Below are 21,795 nucleotides of genomic sequence, written 5' to 3'. Positions count from 1 at the left end.
CCTCCTCCCTCCTTCTGTGAGCCTCGCTCCTGTGCAAATTTACTGAGACACATGCATAAAGAACAACCTGCAAAATATAATACCAATCCATCCAGAAAATTAATAAAAACCCTGGTGTGCCGATAAGTGCTCAGTTGTGCCTTTTCAATTATAATGTACATGTAAGCATTTCATACAGCTGTTGTGTGCTTATAAAAAAATAACAATTTCATTGTGAGAATAAACATTGAAGCAGAAGTGAGCTATATATTTTTGTTAATATACATCGCTCTATATTCATACAGCAAATCAGCAATCATATATACAGTGTGATTGTTTCATAACACATGTCTCTTAGTCCCTCCGCTCTGCAGTATTTGGCGAGAAACTTTTCTTGTATCCCACAACACTTTATCCAATCAGAAGAGAGAACGCTACAAAGAGGCGGGTCTCTCTGCTCATGAATGCACAGAGAGCTGAATGTTTAATCGGCAAAAATGGCAGAGCAGGGCAAAATCATTAGGGGAGAGTGGGGTAAAGTGAGACACTTTTTACATTTGCTCCCCTCTAAGCGAGCTTAAATGATTTATCAGTAAAATGTACACATTTCCCATTACTTCAGGACGTTTCCTAGCAATGGAAATTATCAGAATTTATTCAAGACGAAGGGAAGTGAAAATATGATTGTTTTAAAAAAAGTTGTCTCGTGTCTCACTTTACCCCAGCTTACTGAGACAGACCAGAGAAATTAAGGGGGTAAACTGATCCACTTACTTTTCCCACTCTGAAACTACCATAACAACACATGTTGTAACAGTTAGAATCCTGACAGCTAGCTTGAACTCCACATATTCCTGAACTAATGTTGGACTAGTACCAGAATCATGGGGTTTGGTCAATTAAGCTAACCATTTTTCTTAACACTTGAAAGTAACTAATATAACATATAATTTCTCACAGACTGCTAACTTCATTCACTGACAGGAAGTTATAGCTAAAATGATACAATCGCTTACTTAATCCTTTAAACAAACTGCACAAAACAAACTTTCATAGTATGTATTCCCATTTTGGTTTGCTTTTAAAACTGTAAATTAATAATAATTAAGTAAAATAAAAGTCATCAAATCCTATTTAAAATGTAAAGTGATTTGATTTATTTCATTTTCAGTCATCCAAGGGAAATGTTGCTTTTCTTAATAAATAGAAATACCTTGGGACATTGAGACATTTTCTTTTTTTACATGACAAGTACTGGCTCTGCATGAATGACAACCAGTCACTAACGCCAAAGTTACAACATGCACTGAACAATAGAACATTAATACAGAAACAACAGCATAGAAAGTCAACAGGTAAAAATTTGTTTTTCTTTTCTTTTCTTTCTTTTTTTCTTCTTCTTCTTCTTTTTTTTACAAAACAGACAGTCTGTGGACCTACAAACAACATTGTATAAGAGCTGGCTAAGGTCATTCAAATTTCTTCTTTTTTTTCAATACCCTGGAAACAGTGTACTTTACAAAGACTGATGGCTTAGGCAAGGTTGGGGTCAATTCCACTGAGAGCTTAAAATGTAGAAAAATATAGTTTATGTTTTAAATTTGTACTAGGTTTTAATTTATATCATGCTTTAATACTGTTATTGTTGTTATGTGTGGTGTGTTTTAATCCATCAAGGCATCATGAATCGACCCCAACCCTGTAATACAGTGTTCGATTCAGAGTTTGTGAAGTCGGGCTACTTGCTAAAGCAATGGTTCTCACTGGGTTTTGGAAACTACCACATGTCCTTGAAAAAGGCCCAGTGTGGGGTTCTAATAAAAATGAAACAGACTAGAAACTCTTAGCAGATAAATTGAGCAGCAAGTGTGACAACTTAATTCTATTTTAGGCTTTACCTAAATGCATTTTCTGTACAGTACGGATTATGAAACATATGATAACCTGTGCTCTTCCTCTTAATTTGTTTTAATAAATTAGAAATAAAATAAGTCACTTCATTATGGTTTTCTTCATAAGCATTATCTAGTCCTCTGATTCACATCAAAATTATCCACAGGGATCCTCAGTGAAATAAAAAGCTCTTTTATACTATTAGATTCTGTTCAATTGAATGGTCCTTTGGAGACGGAGGGGAGTGAAGTGTCTAAAGTAAATAAAAAACAAGGATGATTGTAAAATAAATAAATAATTGTATTTTGTCATGGCCTCACAGTATCAAATAGCCACATCATATTTAATGTGTATTTGCACTTCCTCGACTAAAAGCTTATTCAAGCTAAATCCTCATTAGCAGTATCAGGATTTCACTATTTGTAGTGTATGTATGCACATGGATTCGCATTTGTGTTATATTTGCCCATAATTAATCTCAGTTGAATACAATAGTGCTTGCTGCCTATTTGGGATATTGATTGTCATCATTGTTGAGAGATTTCAGTGAAAAATGGTCCCTGACTACCGTCATATAGAAAACCTAAACATTTGTATAATTAGATGCAGTCAGAAAGACATGTCTGACTGGGGTAAAATATGTTAAAATGTTTGGCATACATGTGCCTTGAATTTGAAGTAAAAGATAAATATACATGAAAAGTAAATCAGGGATAATCAAAAAACAGGAATAATTCTGAACATCAGAGGCCAATCTGGAAAATGTCAAATACCTGCAGTCAATTGTTTTGCAATATAACCTTTTCTCTGTCGAAAAATATAAGCATTTATTAGGGAACACCTCTTTGCAGATGATACCTACCTACGTTTATAATATAAAACCCTTTTAAGTATGATCCCTTTTCTTTTTTGAGAGCTTCTTATATTATGGATACTTTAGTTTATGTGCAACAAAGGATTACAAACTAAAATTCCCACTTCAAGACTTAAAAAGTAATACATTGTGCATTTAGGAGCTGACATTATGGCTGCATTAAAAGAACGTGTCACCAGCTCAAACCATTCATAAAATTCTCTTCCCATCCCTCTTTTTACAGCTGAAAACAAAGCTGCAATTCAAAGAATAAATGTCTGATAAAATATTCTTAAATTCTCATAAGATTACATTCCTATTGGTATTACAATATGTGTCAGAACTGCAGATAGATGACGAGAAAAACAAAAGCAGGATTCCCCCAACATACATTCATATCCGAAACAGTTAATTCTTGTCCATTTAGCAGCAGGCACACTGCTCTAGTGCCCTGGCTATACAGCATGCACGCGACACACACTGTTCTCTCTGCTTCTCTGAGTCATTGCTATTCCTTTCACACCTCTGCTCCTCTCACAATGGAAGAGCAATATGAAATGGTTCAACTCTGTGATTAAAACAGGAAATGAAATTAGGGTTTGTGATTTGACTCTCAACCACAACACCAAAACATGTATGTCAGCTTCTGTTGAATTTTTTAACCAAATCTTACTGAACACCTGCATTTATAACAGAGCAATGCCCTCATTTGTTATTCTGTATGGAACCTGTAACACATGGGCAGTTTTCTTTGAGAATTGTTTTAGTCGGCAGTGAGTTTATTCTTCACTCATATCATTTACACTGGGGAATATTGTGATAATTAAGTAAAACAAATAGCTCTTGGAATTTCTTAAGGTCGATATTAACATACAATTTAATTCCCTTTATCAAGGTTTGAATTATGATGAAAGGCATAATTGTTTTCTTCTTTCGGGAGATGCACCACTTTTGTCAATATATATTCTGTGTGAGGCAATTAGGCAAATGGTCATTCTTGTAATATGTTGTTTTCAACAGAGGGAAGTGACACTTATGTGTTCTGTAAGACCATATATCTGCTATGTTGCAGTATAAACAGATAGTAGAGAATGCATTATGGGGAATTGTTGTATTTATGGGCTGCTACAGAGGTTTTTAGACATAAACATAACAATGTACAAGGTCCTTACATCATAACTTTGCTTTACACAGTAATCATAGATATGAAGAGTGAGGAGTGACTTCTGGGCATACCTGTCACTTGATGGGTACATGCCTGAATGTGTGTGAGTGCCCTGTCTTATATGTGTTGAATATATATTACATGCGACCACATCTTCCCGCCTTTGCTGAGCAACTGCCATCCTTCGAGAACAACTGCTGTCACCATGTAAACTAAGTGTATCTTTTTATCCTGAACCTTGCACTACCATACCTGCATGTATCTTTAGTGGGACTGTGTGCTCATGCATTGATTTCAAAGAAAAGCGGATGCATGCTTAACTGGTACTGAAATCTAAACTTTATGTCAGTTATCTATAAACACAAAAACTATGTTAGAGGATTTTCATATATTCCATTTTTAAAAGTGTCATGTTTTTGTAAGTTGACCTGTTGGGCGCAAGCATGCTTCATACATGTGCGCTTTATGCAGCTATCAAGCTTATTATTTTGGGCAATTATGTTAGCCCATATCAAAAATGATTGGTCCACTACCATCCTTAAAAAATGATACTCAGGGCTAAGACAAGATTCACTGGTCAAGATTTGAAAGTATCAACCACTATTACCATGACATGAGAACATAGGGGGATAGCAAAATACTGTTCAAGAAAGAGCACTCAGGCTTCCATTATGATGGATAATGGGCTGGAGCCTCCGTAAACTGCAGCCGCTGTGCCAGGATATTGAACCTTTTACAGGATTACTCCTAACATACGATTATGGCACGGCAGACTAGCATATCACATGTTATTCTTATCTATATAAAAATAAATTAGGTGAGACAATCTCGAAAATGTGTATACATGATCACCCGCCAATATTCACACTCACTCAAACACATGCACACACACACACACACACACACACACACACACACACACACACACACACACACACACACACACACACACACACACACACACACACACACACACACATATGCAGCCATGCACACCCCTACAAATGTAAATGACTAAGGCCAGTTTTGGGAATGGAGGGCACAGTTAAGTAGTTTATAGGCTTCTAGGTCCTCTCCTATATCTCCAAGACTACAAAATGAACTGGGACTCAGTAACCCCCACCTTGGACAATATAGAAATAACCCCCTGCCACAGAAACCATCTTTCAGGTGATTACACCAGTTAAAACTAGGGATGGGCATTTTCAGTAATTTCAATATTCGAGATTACCCTATCGACGAGTACTCGAGGACTCTGGAAAAACATTATTTTATTTAAAAAAAAAGTGAGGTCCGTGTCCGACTGGAAATGCAAGCGGGACCAATGTTAAGTCTCAGGACATAGTCCGCTATGTTTCCCGTGGTGTGCTGGAGCTGCTAATCAGTAATGTGTTTCTGTAGGACAGAGCTCTTCAAATCCACAATATGAATTAAATTACAAGTGATGGTTGTAATGTATAATGTTTAATTGCACTGCTGCATGCAGGACTCTTATTTGGAAATACCTAAACCAGATGTAAAATTGCACACTGTCGGCTAAGAATAAATCTAAGCTAGGAGTACACAGTGATGGTGGCTCTTACTCCGGCTCAACATACACCTACAGCTCGCGGAAGCCTTCACCTTACACCAAAACTTGATGGAAGCATACATCCCATCACCATTTTCGCTATTAGCAGGCTTATATCCGCTGTGCTATCATCACAACAGCGTGTGCTAATGGGACTAGCAAATGATGTGATGCCTGTTGTCGGTTTCCACTGTTTACAGTTGTAAACAATAGTTGGGCGCGAGTAGTGAACCGTTACTCAAATAGTAGCGTCAACAATGAGTACTCGGTACTTGAATACTCGTGCCCATCCCTAGTTAAAACCCCATCTGTATTTCTCTGACAACTCTCTGAAAAGAACAGCTAGCTGCTCTTTTGTTTTGTGGGTGTTGAATACCATTGATAGGAATGAGTTGAAGGAGGGGCAGTGACATTCTCCAATTTAGAAGTGTTTTTCTCCCAGAGTATTCACAACACATGTGCATCCTGAGCTTGGTGCCCAGTGGCATGCTCAGGTAATTTGTAATTTAAAATATTTTGGTGAGACCCGTTTGCCTCTCCCTCTTCCTTTGTCTCTGGTTTATAGTGTTTTTAATCTGTCCATTGTCACCATCACAAACAATCTGGTTTGTGTTTCCAGTTTATGTTTGTTCCCTGCTTCCAGTTTATTTCTGCTCCACTTGTACCTCAGAGGCTTTTATCCAAAGCATTTTGACGCGCCCTCTCAACCTTTGGTCTACGTACCATCTCAGGGCCCACATGGTTCTCGTGAGCTACCCCACGAAACCCTTCAATGGGGAACAGACAGTTCTGGCCAATCTTTTTTTGTGCTGCTTCTAAATGGTTGGTACCTTTCTGGTAATTGATGTTGATGCTTCTTTTGGGGCTTGAGCCAGCTATAAGACGTTCTGTGGGACTGGTGTCCGAGATGTCGCGGAGGTGTTCATCATCATCTGTATCAGCGTCAATGTATTTGCTGATGGAGGAGTCATGGAAAGTGAAGACAGTATGGGCCAAGGTAGTACTGTCTGGGGACTTCGGAGGGGTTCTACTGCTAGCAGTGGTGTAGACAGAAACGTCAGGGCTTAATAGAGAGCGGTCTGAAAGGACTGAGCTGTCTGAGAGTGGGGATTGACCTGACTCCCCATCACTTCGACAATTTCCTTTGTGGATAAGGCCTTTTGAGGAGTTGCCAGAAAAGAAGAATCTCCGTGCATTTTCTGAGCATGACGGCTTTGTAACAGACATTGGAGTCAGCATGGGCTCGCGCTCCCCTATGGTTTGCTGGCCTGTTTTTGCACTGCCTCGCTGGGATAAAGCTGTAGCAGGACTATGGGAGAATCGATTATTCTCCTGAACACCAAGCTCCATTGCTGGACTATGGGAAAAGCGTGGATTCTCCTGGAAGTCTGTAGCACAACTGATGTAGCTGTCAATACTTGACAAACTTTTCATGTCCCCAACTCCTTCTCTTGTTCCTACTGATGGCCTGTGATCTTGGATGGCCCCTAGCTCTATCTCATCCCTCTGTGTGCCAACTCTAGAGCCCCTGTCTTTAGCATTGAGGTTTGGCTGGGATTGTGTCTTGGCCATTTGGTTGTACATCTCCTCTAGCTTCTGAACATTTAGCCTCTCGGGACTGGTGACTCCGGCCTTGTTTGGAGAGCCTAACTCCTGGGCATTGAAGGAACGGTTGGAGCTTGTCTCTGATGCACCGCCCTTGGGGTTCCATTTCCAACGGCTTGGAGAGAGGTGGTTGTCATGAGGCCTCTCACCCTTCTCTACAACCACATCCATCAGTTCTGCACTACGAGCAAATGCCTCTTTCAAGTTCATTGAGACAATGCTACCATTTCTCTTTGCCCTCTCTAGGGCCTCCCTTCGTTTAAGTGCCTTTTCCTGCCTCTTCTGCTCCTTGTAGAATTCTGAGAAGTTATTTACAATAATGGGGATAGGTAGGGCAATCACCAGTACCCCAGCTATGCAGCATAAACCCCCCACAATCTTTCCTAGTAGAGTTTTTGGGTAGATATCTCCATAGCCTACGGTGGTCATGGTAATAGTAGCCCACCAGAAAGAAGCTGGAATGCTTTTAAACTTTGTATCCTCCTCATCTTTCTCAGCGAAGAACACTAGACTAGAGAAAATCATGATGCCCATGGCCAGGAAAAGAATGAGCAGGCCGAGCTCATTGTAACTCCTCTTAAGAGTAAAGCCCAGAGACTGGAGACCTGTGGAGTGACGAGCAAGCTTCAGGATACGTAAGATACGCATGATTCGAAAAATTTGAACCACACGGCGGACATTCTGAAATTGTAGTACACTCTTGTTGGATTCTGTCAGGAAGATGGTGACGTAGTAGGGCAAGATCGCCAACAGGTCAATGACATTCAGAGGACCTTTAAAAAACTTCCACTTGCTGGGGGAGGAGAGGAAGCGCAGCAGATACTCCATGGTAAACCAAGCAATACATACAGCTTCAACATGGGCCAGTTGTGGGTTGTCTGTGGACTGGCCAAACTCATCAGTGTCCTGCAGCTCTGGAAGGGTGTTCAGAGACAAGGCAATGGTGGATAGCACAATGAAGAGGATGGAAATGATGGCCAGGATCTGAAAGACACATTTACAATAGTATTATAAGTAGTAGTATGACACATATCAGAATCACAGAGTTACTTATATAAGTTATTCTACAATCAAATATTTTAGATATGCATACAAACCTTATTTTGATTAGACAATTACACCCTCCACAAAATAAAATAAATGCCCAGCAAAGGATTTGTATAGTACGAAAGGGATGACTATAGGTGAATTCCAACAACCTTGTCTAAACAAACCTTCAATATATGCCTGACTGAATTTGTGTTTGGCTGAGAACTAATGGATTGGATTTGAACACTTATTTATTCATGACTCACTTATCAAGCCTGTCCACATGAGTGAGTTTGCATGAGTGGAAAATAATGTTTAGCAACCAATGAACAAAAGAAAAGGCATCACAGAATACAGTATATGTGATATGTTGAACATCTTCTCCATTGTCTTACATTTTTTTCAGCTGTTTCATAAATAAAGGAAAAACACTTAATTTTAGGTGGATGAAAGTTTAGAATAGATACAGATAGTACTTCAACATTTACTCATTAGCAGCAAAAACAAAATACAGCTGATACTGTTGGGAGTGCCATTAGACTTCCTCTGAACTGAATTGTGGATGAAGTTACTCAGACAGTCAAGCCAACTGTGAATGCAGAACTAAGGTTACAAAACCGTATCCTTGTAATATTTCACACAGGTTTCGCCCTCTTATGGTCACTCCTAATTAAGAGGGGAGGCCATCTCTGCTTGTCACTTGCATCCCCTGCTGTGACACCACCAACCGAAAACTGAAAATGCAGTAGCCACAAAGGATCAGGATTTCTCCGGAATGTACTGCATTAAATGATGCCTGATTCACATTGCACAGTACAGAACACTGGGAAGTATGTTAGAAGACAGCAAACTGACACATAGACACACCCATTAGCCCACTCCACCAATCATGCTAACAAGCAAGTATGTGGTGTAAGACAGCTCTTTTAGCACCATGACAGCTCCCAGCATTAATAGTGTAAACAAAACTACATTTCCTTTGAACTACATTTTTTTTAAAGTTGAGCTTGTTTATTCTGAATAAGTGAATACTCCTAAAACTAGAGGAAATGTTGTAATGCTATTCTGCCTGTAAATTAAACCACACAGCAGATAAAATACATTTGTGATAGTGACCAGATTCATTGTTATGTGTACGGGTGTATTTCATCTGATTTATGAACTGATAATGCTGCTGTTGTGCCTGTTATAGTGGAAACTCTTTAAATCCCACAATGAATTAAATGAATTTATGTCATTACAGACCAAAGGCTAAATCCAATTTTATACACAATTCTCTTGAATAAGGGGTGTGTAAGCATGCATATATTCTTGCTTTATTTGCACAAGTTTTGATCACCCAGAGATATTATTGGTGACACTCCAAGACCGGTGACAGAATTTAAAATGTTCAACTTAAAAAACAAACAAACAAACACAAATTCAGTGAAAAAATATGCCTTTCTCGAAACATTTCTGTCACTACTCATTATCGACAGACCTGGTAAGACCTCCTACTTTTCTTTTAGAACTACGGAAGAAACAGAATGAATATGGCTGAAAAGAGGTCTGAGGTTAATCCAATAGGAGACAAGATAAAAGTATACATTTTTTGGTTTATTTTATTCTACCATTTGGTCTGTGTATAAATATATATCCTTAATACATTGTACTATGGATCTTCATGTGTCCTGAATAAAATCATATATACACATTCCAAATTTTAAAGGTATATAAGGAACTTTCCGTTTTTGTTGAATTAAGCGATCTCTTATTGACAAAAGTGGTATTGTTTTTATGACACAAGCGCTGAGGTCCTAAAGATCTTTGTAAGTGCGTACCGGCGGTGCGTACATTTGTTTAGAAAGTGAGTGAAAGAGAGACTGCAGATGCATCGTGATGAGGTCATTTATTTATATATAACTATTAAGATTAATAATGGTAATTATGACTATGGTGAAGCAAAATAAACTTTGATTTAGTACCATTTGGAAAACACGAGTTGATCCAGTCTGTTTGCCGTATGTCGTTTTGTCTGATTACGCAGGGAATCTTACCCTTGCAAAGGCATTAATAATAACTATATAAAAAAAACATTCTTTCTGCTGATGGTCTTGTTTGCTGTTCATTTATGATCATCAGAAGAAATAAGAGTTTCATAAACATTTAAGAGTTCATCTCTTTAACTCACATTTGAAAGTGTAAAACAGTGCAAAATAAGGATTTCCTCCTGAAAATCCATGAACTGGATCTACTGGTTCAGCACTCATCACTTGTGTAAACAAACAGATTAAAGGCCAGAGTAGAGCACATGATGCAGGGTTTCCCTATTGTCCAGAGGAAATTCAGGAGCTTTGATGTCAGACAGGACATTTTAACAGCTGTCTATAAATCACTCATAGAATCTGTACTCACGTTCAACATCACATCCTGGTTCACCCTCACCTCTGTCAAAAACAAATCAAAGCTTTCCCGGATCATCAATCAAGGAAGCAAAATAACAGGCAAAACTCAAATTCAATTATCAGTACTCCACAGCCAGGCAGTTAAAACGAAAGCCAACCTCATTTCACAGGATCCCACCCACTCCCTGCACAAGTTCTTCCAACTTCTGCCATTAGGCCGCCGGTATAGAGTACCCCTATCAAGGAAAAACATACACAAAAACTCATTCATACCCATTGCCATAAACAGCCTAAACAAACAATGAACAATGGACAAATGAACCCTGACGCACTTTCACTTTACACTTTGCACATATCCACAGCTTTTATCTTGTTATTTTTAAAGTTTTTAATATTTATACTTGTTTTAAGATCTATACACACTGTGTGTGCTCTCAGAAATCAATGTTGTTGTATGAATGCCTATCATTACATTATCGTGTTTGTATGTCGAGCCACGTCATAGACGATTTTCTGTTACGACAGACAATAACGTTTTCTGAATCTGAATCTGAAAGCACAGCAGCGGAAAAAAAATGGGGGAATGGTTTGCAACGGTTGTTGTTGTGTAATTCGGAGTCCACTCCCGGGAGTAAAAGTGATGGCTGGAGAGGAAACCTTATCTACAACCAATCAGAGCAGGAGGACACTGTTGCCATAGTGTCATGGCAGACTGGAATAATGACCCTATCTGTTTATTTTCTTTCCTCTGTGCTCCTCTCCTCCTGCCCTGGAAGAAACCTATTTGAATGTAACACTTCAGGAGCACCGAGGTGCGGCGACCTCAGAATGAACGTAGAGATGATAAGCGCTGGTTGCAAAAACAACCTCTCAACGTTCACTTAGGAGTACCAGACAAGACAGAATTGTAATGGGTCAGAAAAAAGATGGGAGACACACTGCCAACCAATTAAAAAATGTGACGCTTTGGGAGATTGTAACTACAGATGAGTAGGACAAAAAAGGGCAGAGGTAATCCTATTACGTCTAACTGCTATAAAAAGGTCACTAATGAAGGAACACTGGTGCTGCATAACATTATGGTTATGAGGTCAAGTTCCATAGGAAACTCACATTTCCCTATGGCCCGTGTCCCTGTTGCCCCTGCCTCTATACACTGTGCACTCTCTCACCCTGCCTGGCTCGCCTTTATCTCTTTCCATTATGTGTTGTTCAGTGTCACGGGCGCTAATTTCGTCAAATTATTGCACAGTGAATCTCAGATAAACCATTTCAGTGCACATAATAAGAGAGCTCAAACAAACACATGTCAAGGAACAGGTTGAATGGAGCTCCAGACATTATTGTGAAGGCATCAACACAATTACAGGCTATTCATAGACTCTCAATGAACCCAAAGACCACACCCCCCTACTTATGTCCTTTATGTCAAGCAATTTCACTATGATGTGGCAACTAAATTATTTGGACACAAAAATGACAGTGACTCCCATCAAATTATTCTTGGTGGCCTACTAAAGGGAAGAAAAGATAAAGGGAGAGAGATATATTTATATCTGGGGGAGAGGAAAATACAACATGTACAGTACGCAAGAGATGGAGACAGAGAGAGCGAAAGAGAGAGAGAGAGAACAAATTGACAGGAAATCCCACCGTGACTCATAACAAAGCCAGATCATGCTGTCTTGTGTCTCTCGTCTCTTGTGGATCAGCATACACAAGAGTCAGTACAGACCCCCCCTCTTTTGGAGGACAAGGTGACACCAGCTCTCATTAGGCTACAGGAAAATATATCTGGGACACAATTGGTGTGAATGTCGCCCTCAATACACCACACACACACACACACACACACACACACGCACACGCACGCACACGCACACGCACACACACACACACACACGCACACACACAGCCCTGACATTCTCCTCTGAGTATGAGGGAGAGAAATGTTTGATACGGAAGATGAAAAAAGCCTTCGAAAATTGGCTCACACAATATAGCCTATATACACCAAAATAAGAGAGAGGCTGAGAGAAAAGAAAAACTCTTGTAGTTGTACAACACCAGTTTTGATTCAGATTTGATGGCCTGCTTTTATGTTGGCTATGTCCCAGCTGTGATTATCTTCGTTATATCCAGCACTCATCCAACAGTTCACTGAAGTTCAAGGATGGTACCTTAACATTTATTTTTTTAATAAACACTTACAGTCAATAGATTTAAACATATATTATTAGTCAGATGTTTATCAGTACATTGCTGTATGTACAGTGCATGTGAGCAAATAACTGAAGGATATTATTGGAGTTGCGATTAGTGGTACAGTTGGCCACTTGGGGCCAGTGAAACGACCTGTACACACAACACTGACATATTATCACCATATGAAGTTGTCATTGTTAACATGCTAACAAAAAGTTGCATATAAGCATTTATTTGAGAGCCATGTTTGTGGCTAGCCTGGTCCAACCAGACCATCGTACTTCATTTCATTTGTACAGAAGGTCTGGAACTGCTGTAATTGGCAAACGTTCACTCACTTGGAGGCGGGTGTCTATGAATCTACCGGTACCTGCCAGTGGTAACTTGCCAGAGCCTAATGTTTAGTTATTTGGATGAGAAAGGTTGTAGGCGTCCATACTTTCCCAAGCAGATGCACTGGAACACAGACAGGTCGGAACTCGGAACTACCAAGTCGGAAATTTCCGAGTTGCGAGTATAAAGGAACGCAGCATTCAACTGAAACTGGAGCGCGACTTCGACGTCATCGTTCTCAGCCACTTGCTCTGTTCGCTGATTGGACGACCGGAAATTTTCCAGACTGACTACTGAAGGGAACTGAAGGAAAAATTTGACCGGAAGTAGGTAGGCGGGCGGAGCCAGGCTAATTTGTGGCCTCACAACTATCAAATATTCACTCTACTTTTTTGCTTGGATTTAGTCTTCACCGAGCCCGGTGGGGAATATTTTGGCTCACTATGATGATGATGATCACCATATCATTAAGTAGGCCTATGTCTCTCTGCAGTTTGGTAGCATAAATCTGTCTATCAGTGTTTATTTGGAAAAACAAATGTTTGCTGTGGCAGGAAAATAAAATCTAATAAGGGCAGTGAAATGAACTAAATAGCAAAGTTGTAGGCTATAAAACCAAAACTGTAGTTTGAAAGATGCTAAAACGCTCTGCAGAGTTTAGGGGAACTGCAGAGTCAGATGCTAATGTTCTGTGGGTTAACTACTTAAAACTTTTCCCATTAAGTTAGACATAGTGATTCGATTCATGGTCAGTATTAAAAGTAAAAGTATTCCGATTAGTGAAGCTTCAAAGCGACAGAAGAGTCAAAAAGAGTTATTCAACATCAGTGATATAGAATAACAGCAATATCTATCGAAAGTTTGCTCTAGCTAATGTTAGCTTAGCTACGACAAGCTACTGGTCATAAACTAGAGAAACTGAGACACATCAAAAGTTTCAAAACCCTTGAGTGAACCCTTGAGTGTCGTGATTCGTGAACTTTGCCAGGGTTCAATTTACCACTTACAAGATCAATATTTAATTTGTGTGAGGGAGACTGTTTTATTTTCTTCTTTTGATAGTCACATAATGATCTTGATGGTGGTCTTGATCTTCTTTGTTTAGCCACGGCTGGTGAGGTGCAGTTCAGGTTAGAATCTCCTCAGACTGTTTTAAGTTTGGTGGCATCCCAGGGGACAGACCAGAAGCTCCCAGACTCCCGGCGCTCCAGCTGGCACCTTTCTCATTAGCAGCAACAGGAGCAACGGACCCACCGTTGTGCTTAGTGGAATATCCTGTTCCTGTGAGTCTCAACATTATTGCCAAGTCTGCCAGCGCTCAACCATTGAAACACATTAGACCTTCCTAATAATGCCACATAATACTCAGTCCTTCACTTAATGTAATGCTTAAATCAATGTGGATTGAAAATTTCGATAAAGGCGCATTTATTTTAGGCCCAGTCAATCCGGGTCTTTCTTGATCACTAAGATCCCCTGACTAGCTCACTTGCTTTCCCATCATACCCCGAGCCACATCCGAGGCCACCAGGAAACCATGCACACACACACTCCCAGCCTCGACTGCCAGCCACTGTCACCATGACAACCCCCTTGAAGCTCGACAGGAGGTGGCTACGTGGACCTGCTTGTGAAAAGCGTGTCTGACAGAGTCTCCCTCCCTTCTTCCTCCTATCCCAGATGTGTACCTTATTCAAAGCTCATTGTGCTTTTGACCATCTGTGTACTGCTGCAGCCCCTGTTCTGTCTGGTTTTTCTTTTTCACTGAGTCCCTATAGTCATAACAACTGCCAGAACCCCATCTTCTTGTTTGAATAGTATGCCACACTTTTGCTGTCATATCATATGATTAGCATGCATCACCCAACCTCAGTATTGATCTTCATTTTCATTAAGAGAATGTCGGCGATCGATAGTTTAAGATTGATAATACGATAAATAATGTGGAATAATTCACATCCCCGATTCTGAATGTGCAAGAGCTCTGCCTCTCTGCCTGTGAAAGAGATGGGGTTTCCATGGAGACGGGAGGAGACTGTTTCTTCCACATTTACCCCAGCACGATAGCTTGAAATGCACACACACACACACACACACACACACACACACACACACACACACACACACACACACACACACACACACACACACACACACACACACACACACACACACACAGTGGCTCAGCTGTACTCTCCCCACCCTACTTCTCGACTGCTTGTAACTTGAACAGCAGAGCCTCATTTATCTTAACCTCCCACGAATTGCCAAAAAGAATAAGTTGTATCTTGTGGCTCTTAAAGGGAGCTACTGCCAGCTCACGCTTCTGAAAAAATGCACAGGCCTGTAGATTCTTACTGGTGAACGGTGATCCTAACCTCGCTTCTGAGAAGTTAAGGCAATACTTCTATCCTTCTTGTATAAGCCTTATTTAGGGGCATGATACCCCTGCAGAAGACATCAATGTTTTTTTTATTTGTGTGTTTACCAGACCACCACATTATATTAAATGAATGTACCTTAAATTACAAACCCTTTGACTTTCATCTTCAGTAGGCTATATTCCATATATTTGCAATATTGCGTTGGTAACACAATTGTCATCAGATTGGATAAATATGTAAATTCAATAATATCTTTCCTTATGTAAACCGATATGTACTTTGAGGTCATAGAACACCTCTGGAACAAGCCTTTTTTCTTTTCCAAAACCCCTGCAGCGCTTGCATGCACAAAGTGCATCACAACCCCATTCAGTAAACTACTAATGTAGGTTTGATATCTATCCCTGGACCATCCATCTCCTGAATGCATCCCACCTCATCTCCTCACCCTCTCAATTATTCATGCATTTCATTTGAAGAAGAGAATCCAGACTCAGCATCTATATTTAAACTCTGGCTGGTCCATGGTGGCTGTATAAATAGGAAACAGTATAGGGTCTGGTCTGGCACACCAAAAAAGTCTGTTTTCATCAGGAATTGTAACTCAGATTTCTTAGACAGCTTAGTCTGTGTTGTGTCGTAGCATTTCTGGATTGAAGAATAAGCATCATAGAGAAGCTATATAGAGGTGAGGTGTTCTGCTGTCCATTAAATGTTATGCATTTTAAAATCTTATCTACATAGTAGTTCACCCACTTCACAACATAACTAGCCCTTAACAATGGTGGACAGTCTTAAATTTGCAAAGCATGCATCACAATAACTTGTGCATTGCTCAGTAGAAACATAGAACATACTGTACAATGAAATTGCTTCAACAGTATATCGTCAAATAATGAATGTATGATTCCAGAAATCATAGAACATCATACCCTGCTGCAGGCAGCACAAAAGGAAAATGTAAACATAAGAGAAGGATTGATTTGAAACGCAAACGGAGATGCCGACAGAGAAAGACACACAGAACTCGTCTATACACACACACACACACACACACACACGCACACACACGCACACGCACACACACACACATACATAGTCAATCAACAATGATGCCTGAATAGAAGGCAGCTGCAAGTCTCAGCATCACATAAAGGACAGTTGCCATGGTGATAGTGACAGTGAACTTTAAAACATTTTGGTGACGGCATTGAAAGGGAAATAAAAGGGAGAAATGGAAAGAGGAATTGAAACTGATAGACTGAATAATGTGAATGTCATGTCCTGCTCATAGAGCAAGAGCAATACAAAGCAAGATTACTCTTAATCCCGGATTCAAACCCTTGCTTACCTACTTAGAAACAGCGTAACATTGCACTGAGACAATTTTACACAGTTTGTGAGAGCTCAGATCAGTGGCCATTCAGATTCAGTGCTGTTAATCCCCCTGAGAGTTCAGATTAACATGCAAATCCTTGAAGTGTTGGTAATTGGGCAACTATAAGCATATGGTTTTCGTACTTGAAGAAGCCCATCATGTAGTGGTTTTGAAATGATTCTATATCCAACCTAAATGGAACTACCTGACAGAACCATAGACTCTACCATATAGTAAATAATATGGATGTAGCATCCGGGTTGACCTCAGTTATTCACACGGTATCCAATAATCCTGGTTTGTGCGCGTCGCCATTTTGTGAGGGGGAGGGAGATAGCTGACGTATACCTCCGAGGCAAAGTGAGGGACAACGGGCGGAGAGCTGTCACTCAAGAGATCGCGCCAATACATTTTAACCTCCAAAAGAATAAAAACTAGCGTGGGCCAAAAAAAGTCACCCCCCTCAGTGTTGTCATGGAGATATGACCTAAACATACAGACTAAAATGGTTTCGTGGCCCAGGCTGTAAGTAGGTTTAATAATGCTGTGAAAACGGCATGTTTAACATTGGAGTCAATGAGAAATGGCTGTCTTCTGCACCCAGCCCCCAGTGGCACTTCCTGGTTACTACAGTTGTGGTCACTTCCTTATTGGATGCTGGTAAAAATCTCTGAGGTTGGGGCTTGGTCAGAACATGTGAGCACACACACATTCAACAAGGCTGATACATTATGTACTATGTGTAATTCAATTACTGCAGCATGTACAGGAGGCTCTGCTGTAGTATGTACATATAAATGTGCAAGAAGATAATGAGTCAATCAGAACCACCCCCACTTAGTAACTGTTGCTATGCCTGTCAAGCCTTCTGTGTTGTTCAAACGTAGCACAAATACAGTTTATAATGATAACGGTAAAATATTTAACACTCACCATTCTAAGTAGTAAGTAACAATGATTTTTCATTTTTATGAATTATTCAGCTGGATTTGATCAGCTGGTTACCAGTTAATTAGGCAAACTTTAGCTTTGTCTGGTTACGGTTTCCAAATGACTCATTTTACAACCACCATCATGTAAAATGGGTCTTAAAGTGTAACTTGTTTTTTGAGATAGAAGCTGAATTAAATCACTATGTTGTTAAGGAACACTTATATGCTGGTGTTGATATTGAAAAAAATTGCAATATGTTAAATATCGGCAATTTAAGAAATGTTTTGTATTGTAAATCATTTTAGAACTTTACTAAGATTTGAAAAAAACTTTTTCCTTTGGGTTCGAAAAATGACGTACATGTTGACTTAATGTACGTCATCACGTCGCCGCAAAGCCGGTCACGCTCTTCACAGGTCCATGGCTGATCCATGAGCTACTACTGTTATACTGTCCCTCCAAGGATGTTATTTCGGGGGTTAACACACTTCACTTCTATCGGCAGTGTCTGCATTATCTCACACTGTATAACACACACACACACACACACACACGGACCCGGACTTGTTCATTACTTCACTTGATTGACACACGCTACCGCTCGCTCGCTCTCCTCGCTCACACACAGACACACACAGACTGCCGCTAGCTCACTTGCGCTACTCGGTCTCACTACGATAGAAACACCCGCCAACAATTTAGAATAAGAACGTCCTCCACCTCAGACGACCCATCTGTGGCATATGAGCTCACTGTGTAGCGATAGTGCCGTTAGACTTTGTGTCACTCGATATTTCAATGAAGTCATGTCATTCAGATCTTCCTGAGTGACAGCTACTAGCAGCTAGCCCCCTCCCTCCCGAAAGTCGGCCGGCTGATGTCGGAATGTTTAAAAACAATGGTTCTCAAACGGAATTCAGAATCCATGGTCTGAAAGCATTTTTCAAAATCGTGCAGTAGCTCAAACGAGAAGGGTCTAGATGCAGCCGCTTCCGCCTACCAGTGCAGCTCGGCCAAACATGCCAAACACGCCCATATCTGCCAAAAACGCCCATATCGGCCAAAAACGCCTACAGCTCGTGCGCATGCGTAACGCTACAGAACTAATTCAAGCCCGCAGCTCAGTCCCATTGTTGCTTACTTAGCGATGTTGTCGCTATATTTACCGACTTTTCAGACACCTCTGGCGACGTTTTCTTCAAAAAAGCGACCAGAGACAAATCTAGCTACTTTTTCTGGTGTTATTGGTGACTTTTTCGCTCAAGTATCGCTCTTTACTCTAATCAACGATCAGCGGGTGCCTCCCCTGCCTGTCCCCCTTCCTAGAGCACCGACAGGCGGCAGAGTCCTCGCGCAGCAGTCCCTCGTAGCTGCGGACAGAGCAGGAGATACACACCTCTCTGCTCTAGTGTTCCTTTAGCATCCCTATTAGCAGTTGTAGTACCCCTCTTTTATGAGTAGTGCTTATTGAAACTGTGAGCATGTATGATTACTGCTAGACTTAACATTATCACGTCGGTTTTCTATGCAATTGTTTGATTCAATTTTATTTCAGACATATCAAAAAAAGACAAATTAAAAGCATGAAAATACAATAAAAAATATGTTCAAATGATTTCACAAATAAGCAAAGCAGTGAGCTTTTGTAAGTGGTCCCCCAGACCTCCACACAGTAATTTAAATAAGGTAAGATCATTGGGCAGTAAAGAATATGCAATGATTTGTGATCCAATATATGCTTTCCTTTACCCAGGACTGAGATGCTTCGTGAAAGTTTAGATTTAACAGTTATGTGACTGTATAAAAAGTAAATAGCCTTCAGTCGCTAATAATATTATAAGAGACTGAAGTATTATTAAATTATAATGTTATATATAGGCTATATATTTATATAAGTATTATTAATATTACATCTCACATGCTTTTCCATACTGATTGTATGTGCATAATGCACTTTTTTTGTAAAGTGTCTAAGTATCTTAAAAAATAAATATTATTTTGATGAACTGCTCTGCTTTTGTTGTTGTGTAGTCAGACACTTTCCCAGGTTCTTAAATGATGGACTTCAATGACAAAAATATTCAAATAGTTTATTTACAGACAAAACAATTATGAATATATTTTCTCAACAATGATATGAAAATGAGTTTTGTTTTAAAAATATGTTGAAACATTGCACTTTGTGGGAAATCATCAAATGCAAAGTGTAGCAAAAACAGACAAGAAGTTTTTGACACTGAATATGGCAGACCCATTGGTCAGTGACATCTTTGATTTGATATGAATTGCAGGCTCTCTGGGACAAAAAAAACCTTCGTTATCAGAAAATACACAATATATTAAATAAAGGCAGCCCCCAAACCTGCGGACAACCACCTTGGCAACCCAGCAAGTACTGTTTAATTGTGATTACTGCACGTATGGAAGAGCTGGAGCTTTTTGAAAAAGCCCACTAAATATGTTCAGATGTATAGCTCTGAGACTCGCTATGTGGAACAGAAGCAGAGTCTCTCATGAGGCTCATTGCAATCAAACAAATATAACTGCCCTTAATCCATTTCTTCTGACTGAAAGGTATTTTTCAAGGGGGTCATGGCCGACACACAGCAGTGCAGTAAAGCATACACATTAACACAAGGTACACAGAAACATAAAACTAAAACTAAAAAGAATGATGTGCGAAAACACAGCATGTAGGCTGTGTATCAACATCAGATTTTTGTTCAGCGCTCAGACAGTACGGACAGGTAGCATATTGTGAGGAGATATTCATTGATTTTGACAAAATGTTGTACAAAGTTCATGTGCACCTAAAAATAGAGAAAAACAGTCACTTAATTACACTGATGTATTTGAGGGGACTGAGTCGCTAGTTTAGCCTTTAAGTCTACACAAATACAATGACATCTTGTTTATGTATTATAAAGTATGTAACTACCAACAAAGCACCATTGAACTTGAAGGACGTGCAGGTGTGACAACTTAAGTTCTTTAGGCAGCTGATTTGGCTATGGAGACCCAGACCATTTTGTTGATGCAAAGCTCCAAAATGTCATCAGGTGTTCGTAGCTTGCAAATCTATTCACAAAAGACACATCACATAAAAATCATGTTAGTCATTAATTAACATAGTCAAATAAATTATACATTGCCACCAAAATAATGTTAACAGTAACACCTAACCTGTTACCTCATATGCTGACCAGATGCCAGTCTAATTTAATATATACAAACAAACACATGTTAATCATTTTTATCATATACTAATTATCATTCAGATAAGACTTATAAAGAAGCTATTTGGTCTGTAACGTTAAGCTATTTTCTAACCAACAAAATCCTTTGAATAACACAAACATAACATTAGGTAACGAAGTAGGCGAATAAAACATTTGTATTGACTTACCTGATATAGAAGAGCAGGGGGGTGTCTGTTTCAGTCCCAGCTGACTGTTGTAATCCATACTCTCGCTGGAGACGTAACTCCTGTACTATGAGCACTTAGTATTCATGTTTAATGTTGCGGATGCTGATTCTCTTGTTTTTAACTGTGCTGTAATGTCCTGTTTTAAACATTTTGCTGGTGAAATGGTCTCAACATCGACGGCAGCAAGAGCAGCTAGCTGGCTAGCGTGATATTAACCAACAGAACGGAACAGGAAGAACGTCACACAGCTTAGTGCAGAGCAACCATAGCAACAAGCTGTAGGCGTTTTTGGCCGATATGGGCGTGTTTGGCAGATATGGGCGTTTTTGGCATGTTTGGCCGAGCTGCACTGGTAGGCGGCAGCGGCTGCATCTAGACCATATAGGCTCAAACAGGGGGTGCAGTTACCCTTTAAATCAGTGGTTCTCAACCTTTTTTGAGCAAACGCCCCCCTAACCTTACCGAGATACTCTAGCGCCCCCCCCCCCCCCAAAAAAAAAAAAAAAAACACAAACACACACACACAATTAAGAATATGTTTTGGCTACATCCTCTATCAACAATAAAACATATTTTCTGTGCTGTTTTGGTTTCTTATAAGAATTATTAAAAAAAAATCCCAATATGAGCCTGTTCTATGATAGGCAGATTTAACCC

At 39.8% G+C, this 21,795-nt stretch overlaps 1 protein-coding gene across 1 annotated transcript in view; it reads right to left on the bottom strand.

Moving 5' to 3' along the window:
* Positions 1–6,126: 6,126 nt before the first annotated feature.
* Positions 6,127–21,795, bottom strand: part of kcnb1 (potassium voltage-gated channel, Shab-related subfamily, member 1) — a gene marked incomplete at its 3' end in the record, with an annotated part of 33,030 nt that continues 17,361 nt past the window's right edge. Inside the window, exon 2 of the mRNA XM_080025415.1 lies at positions 6,127–8,049. Within this exon, the coding sequence (XP_079881541.1) occupies positions 6,127–8,049 (1,923 nt within the window). The remainder of the gene's footprint in view (positions 8,050–21,795) is intronic.

Source organism: Ammodytes marinus (assembly GCF_949987685.1).
Source record: "Ammodytes marinus genome assembly, chromosome: 4".
In the NCBI taxonomy this organism is placed as follows: domain Eukaryota; kingdom Metazoa; phylum Chordata; class Actinopteri; order Uranoscopiformes; family Ammodytidae; genus Ammodytes; species Ammodytes marinus.
This window is presented reverse-complemented; position numbering and strand designations above follow the sequence as displayed.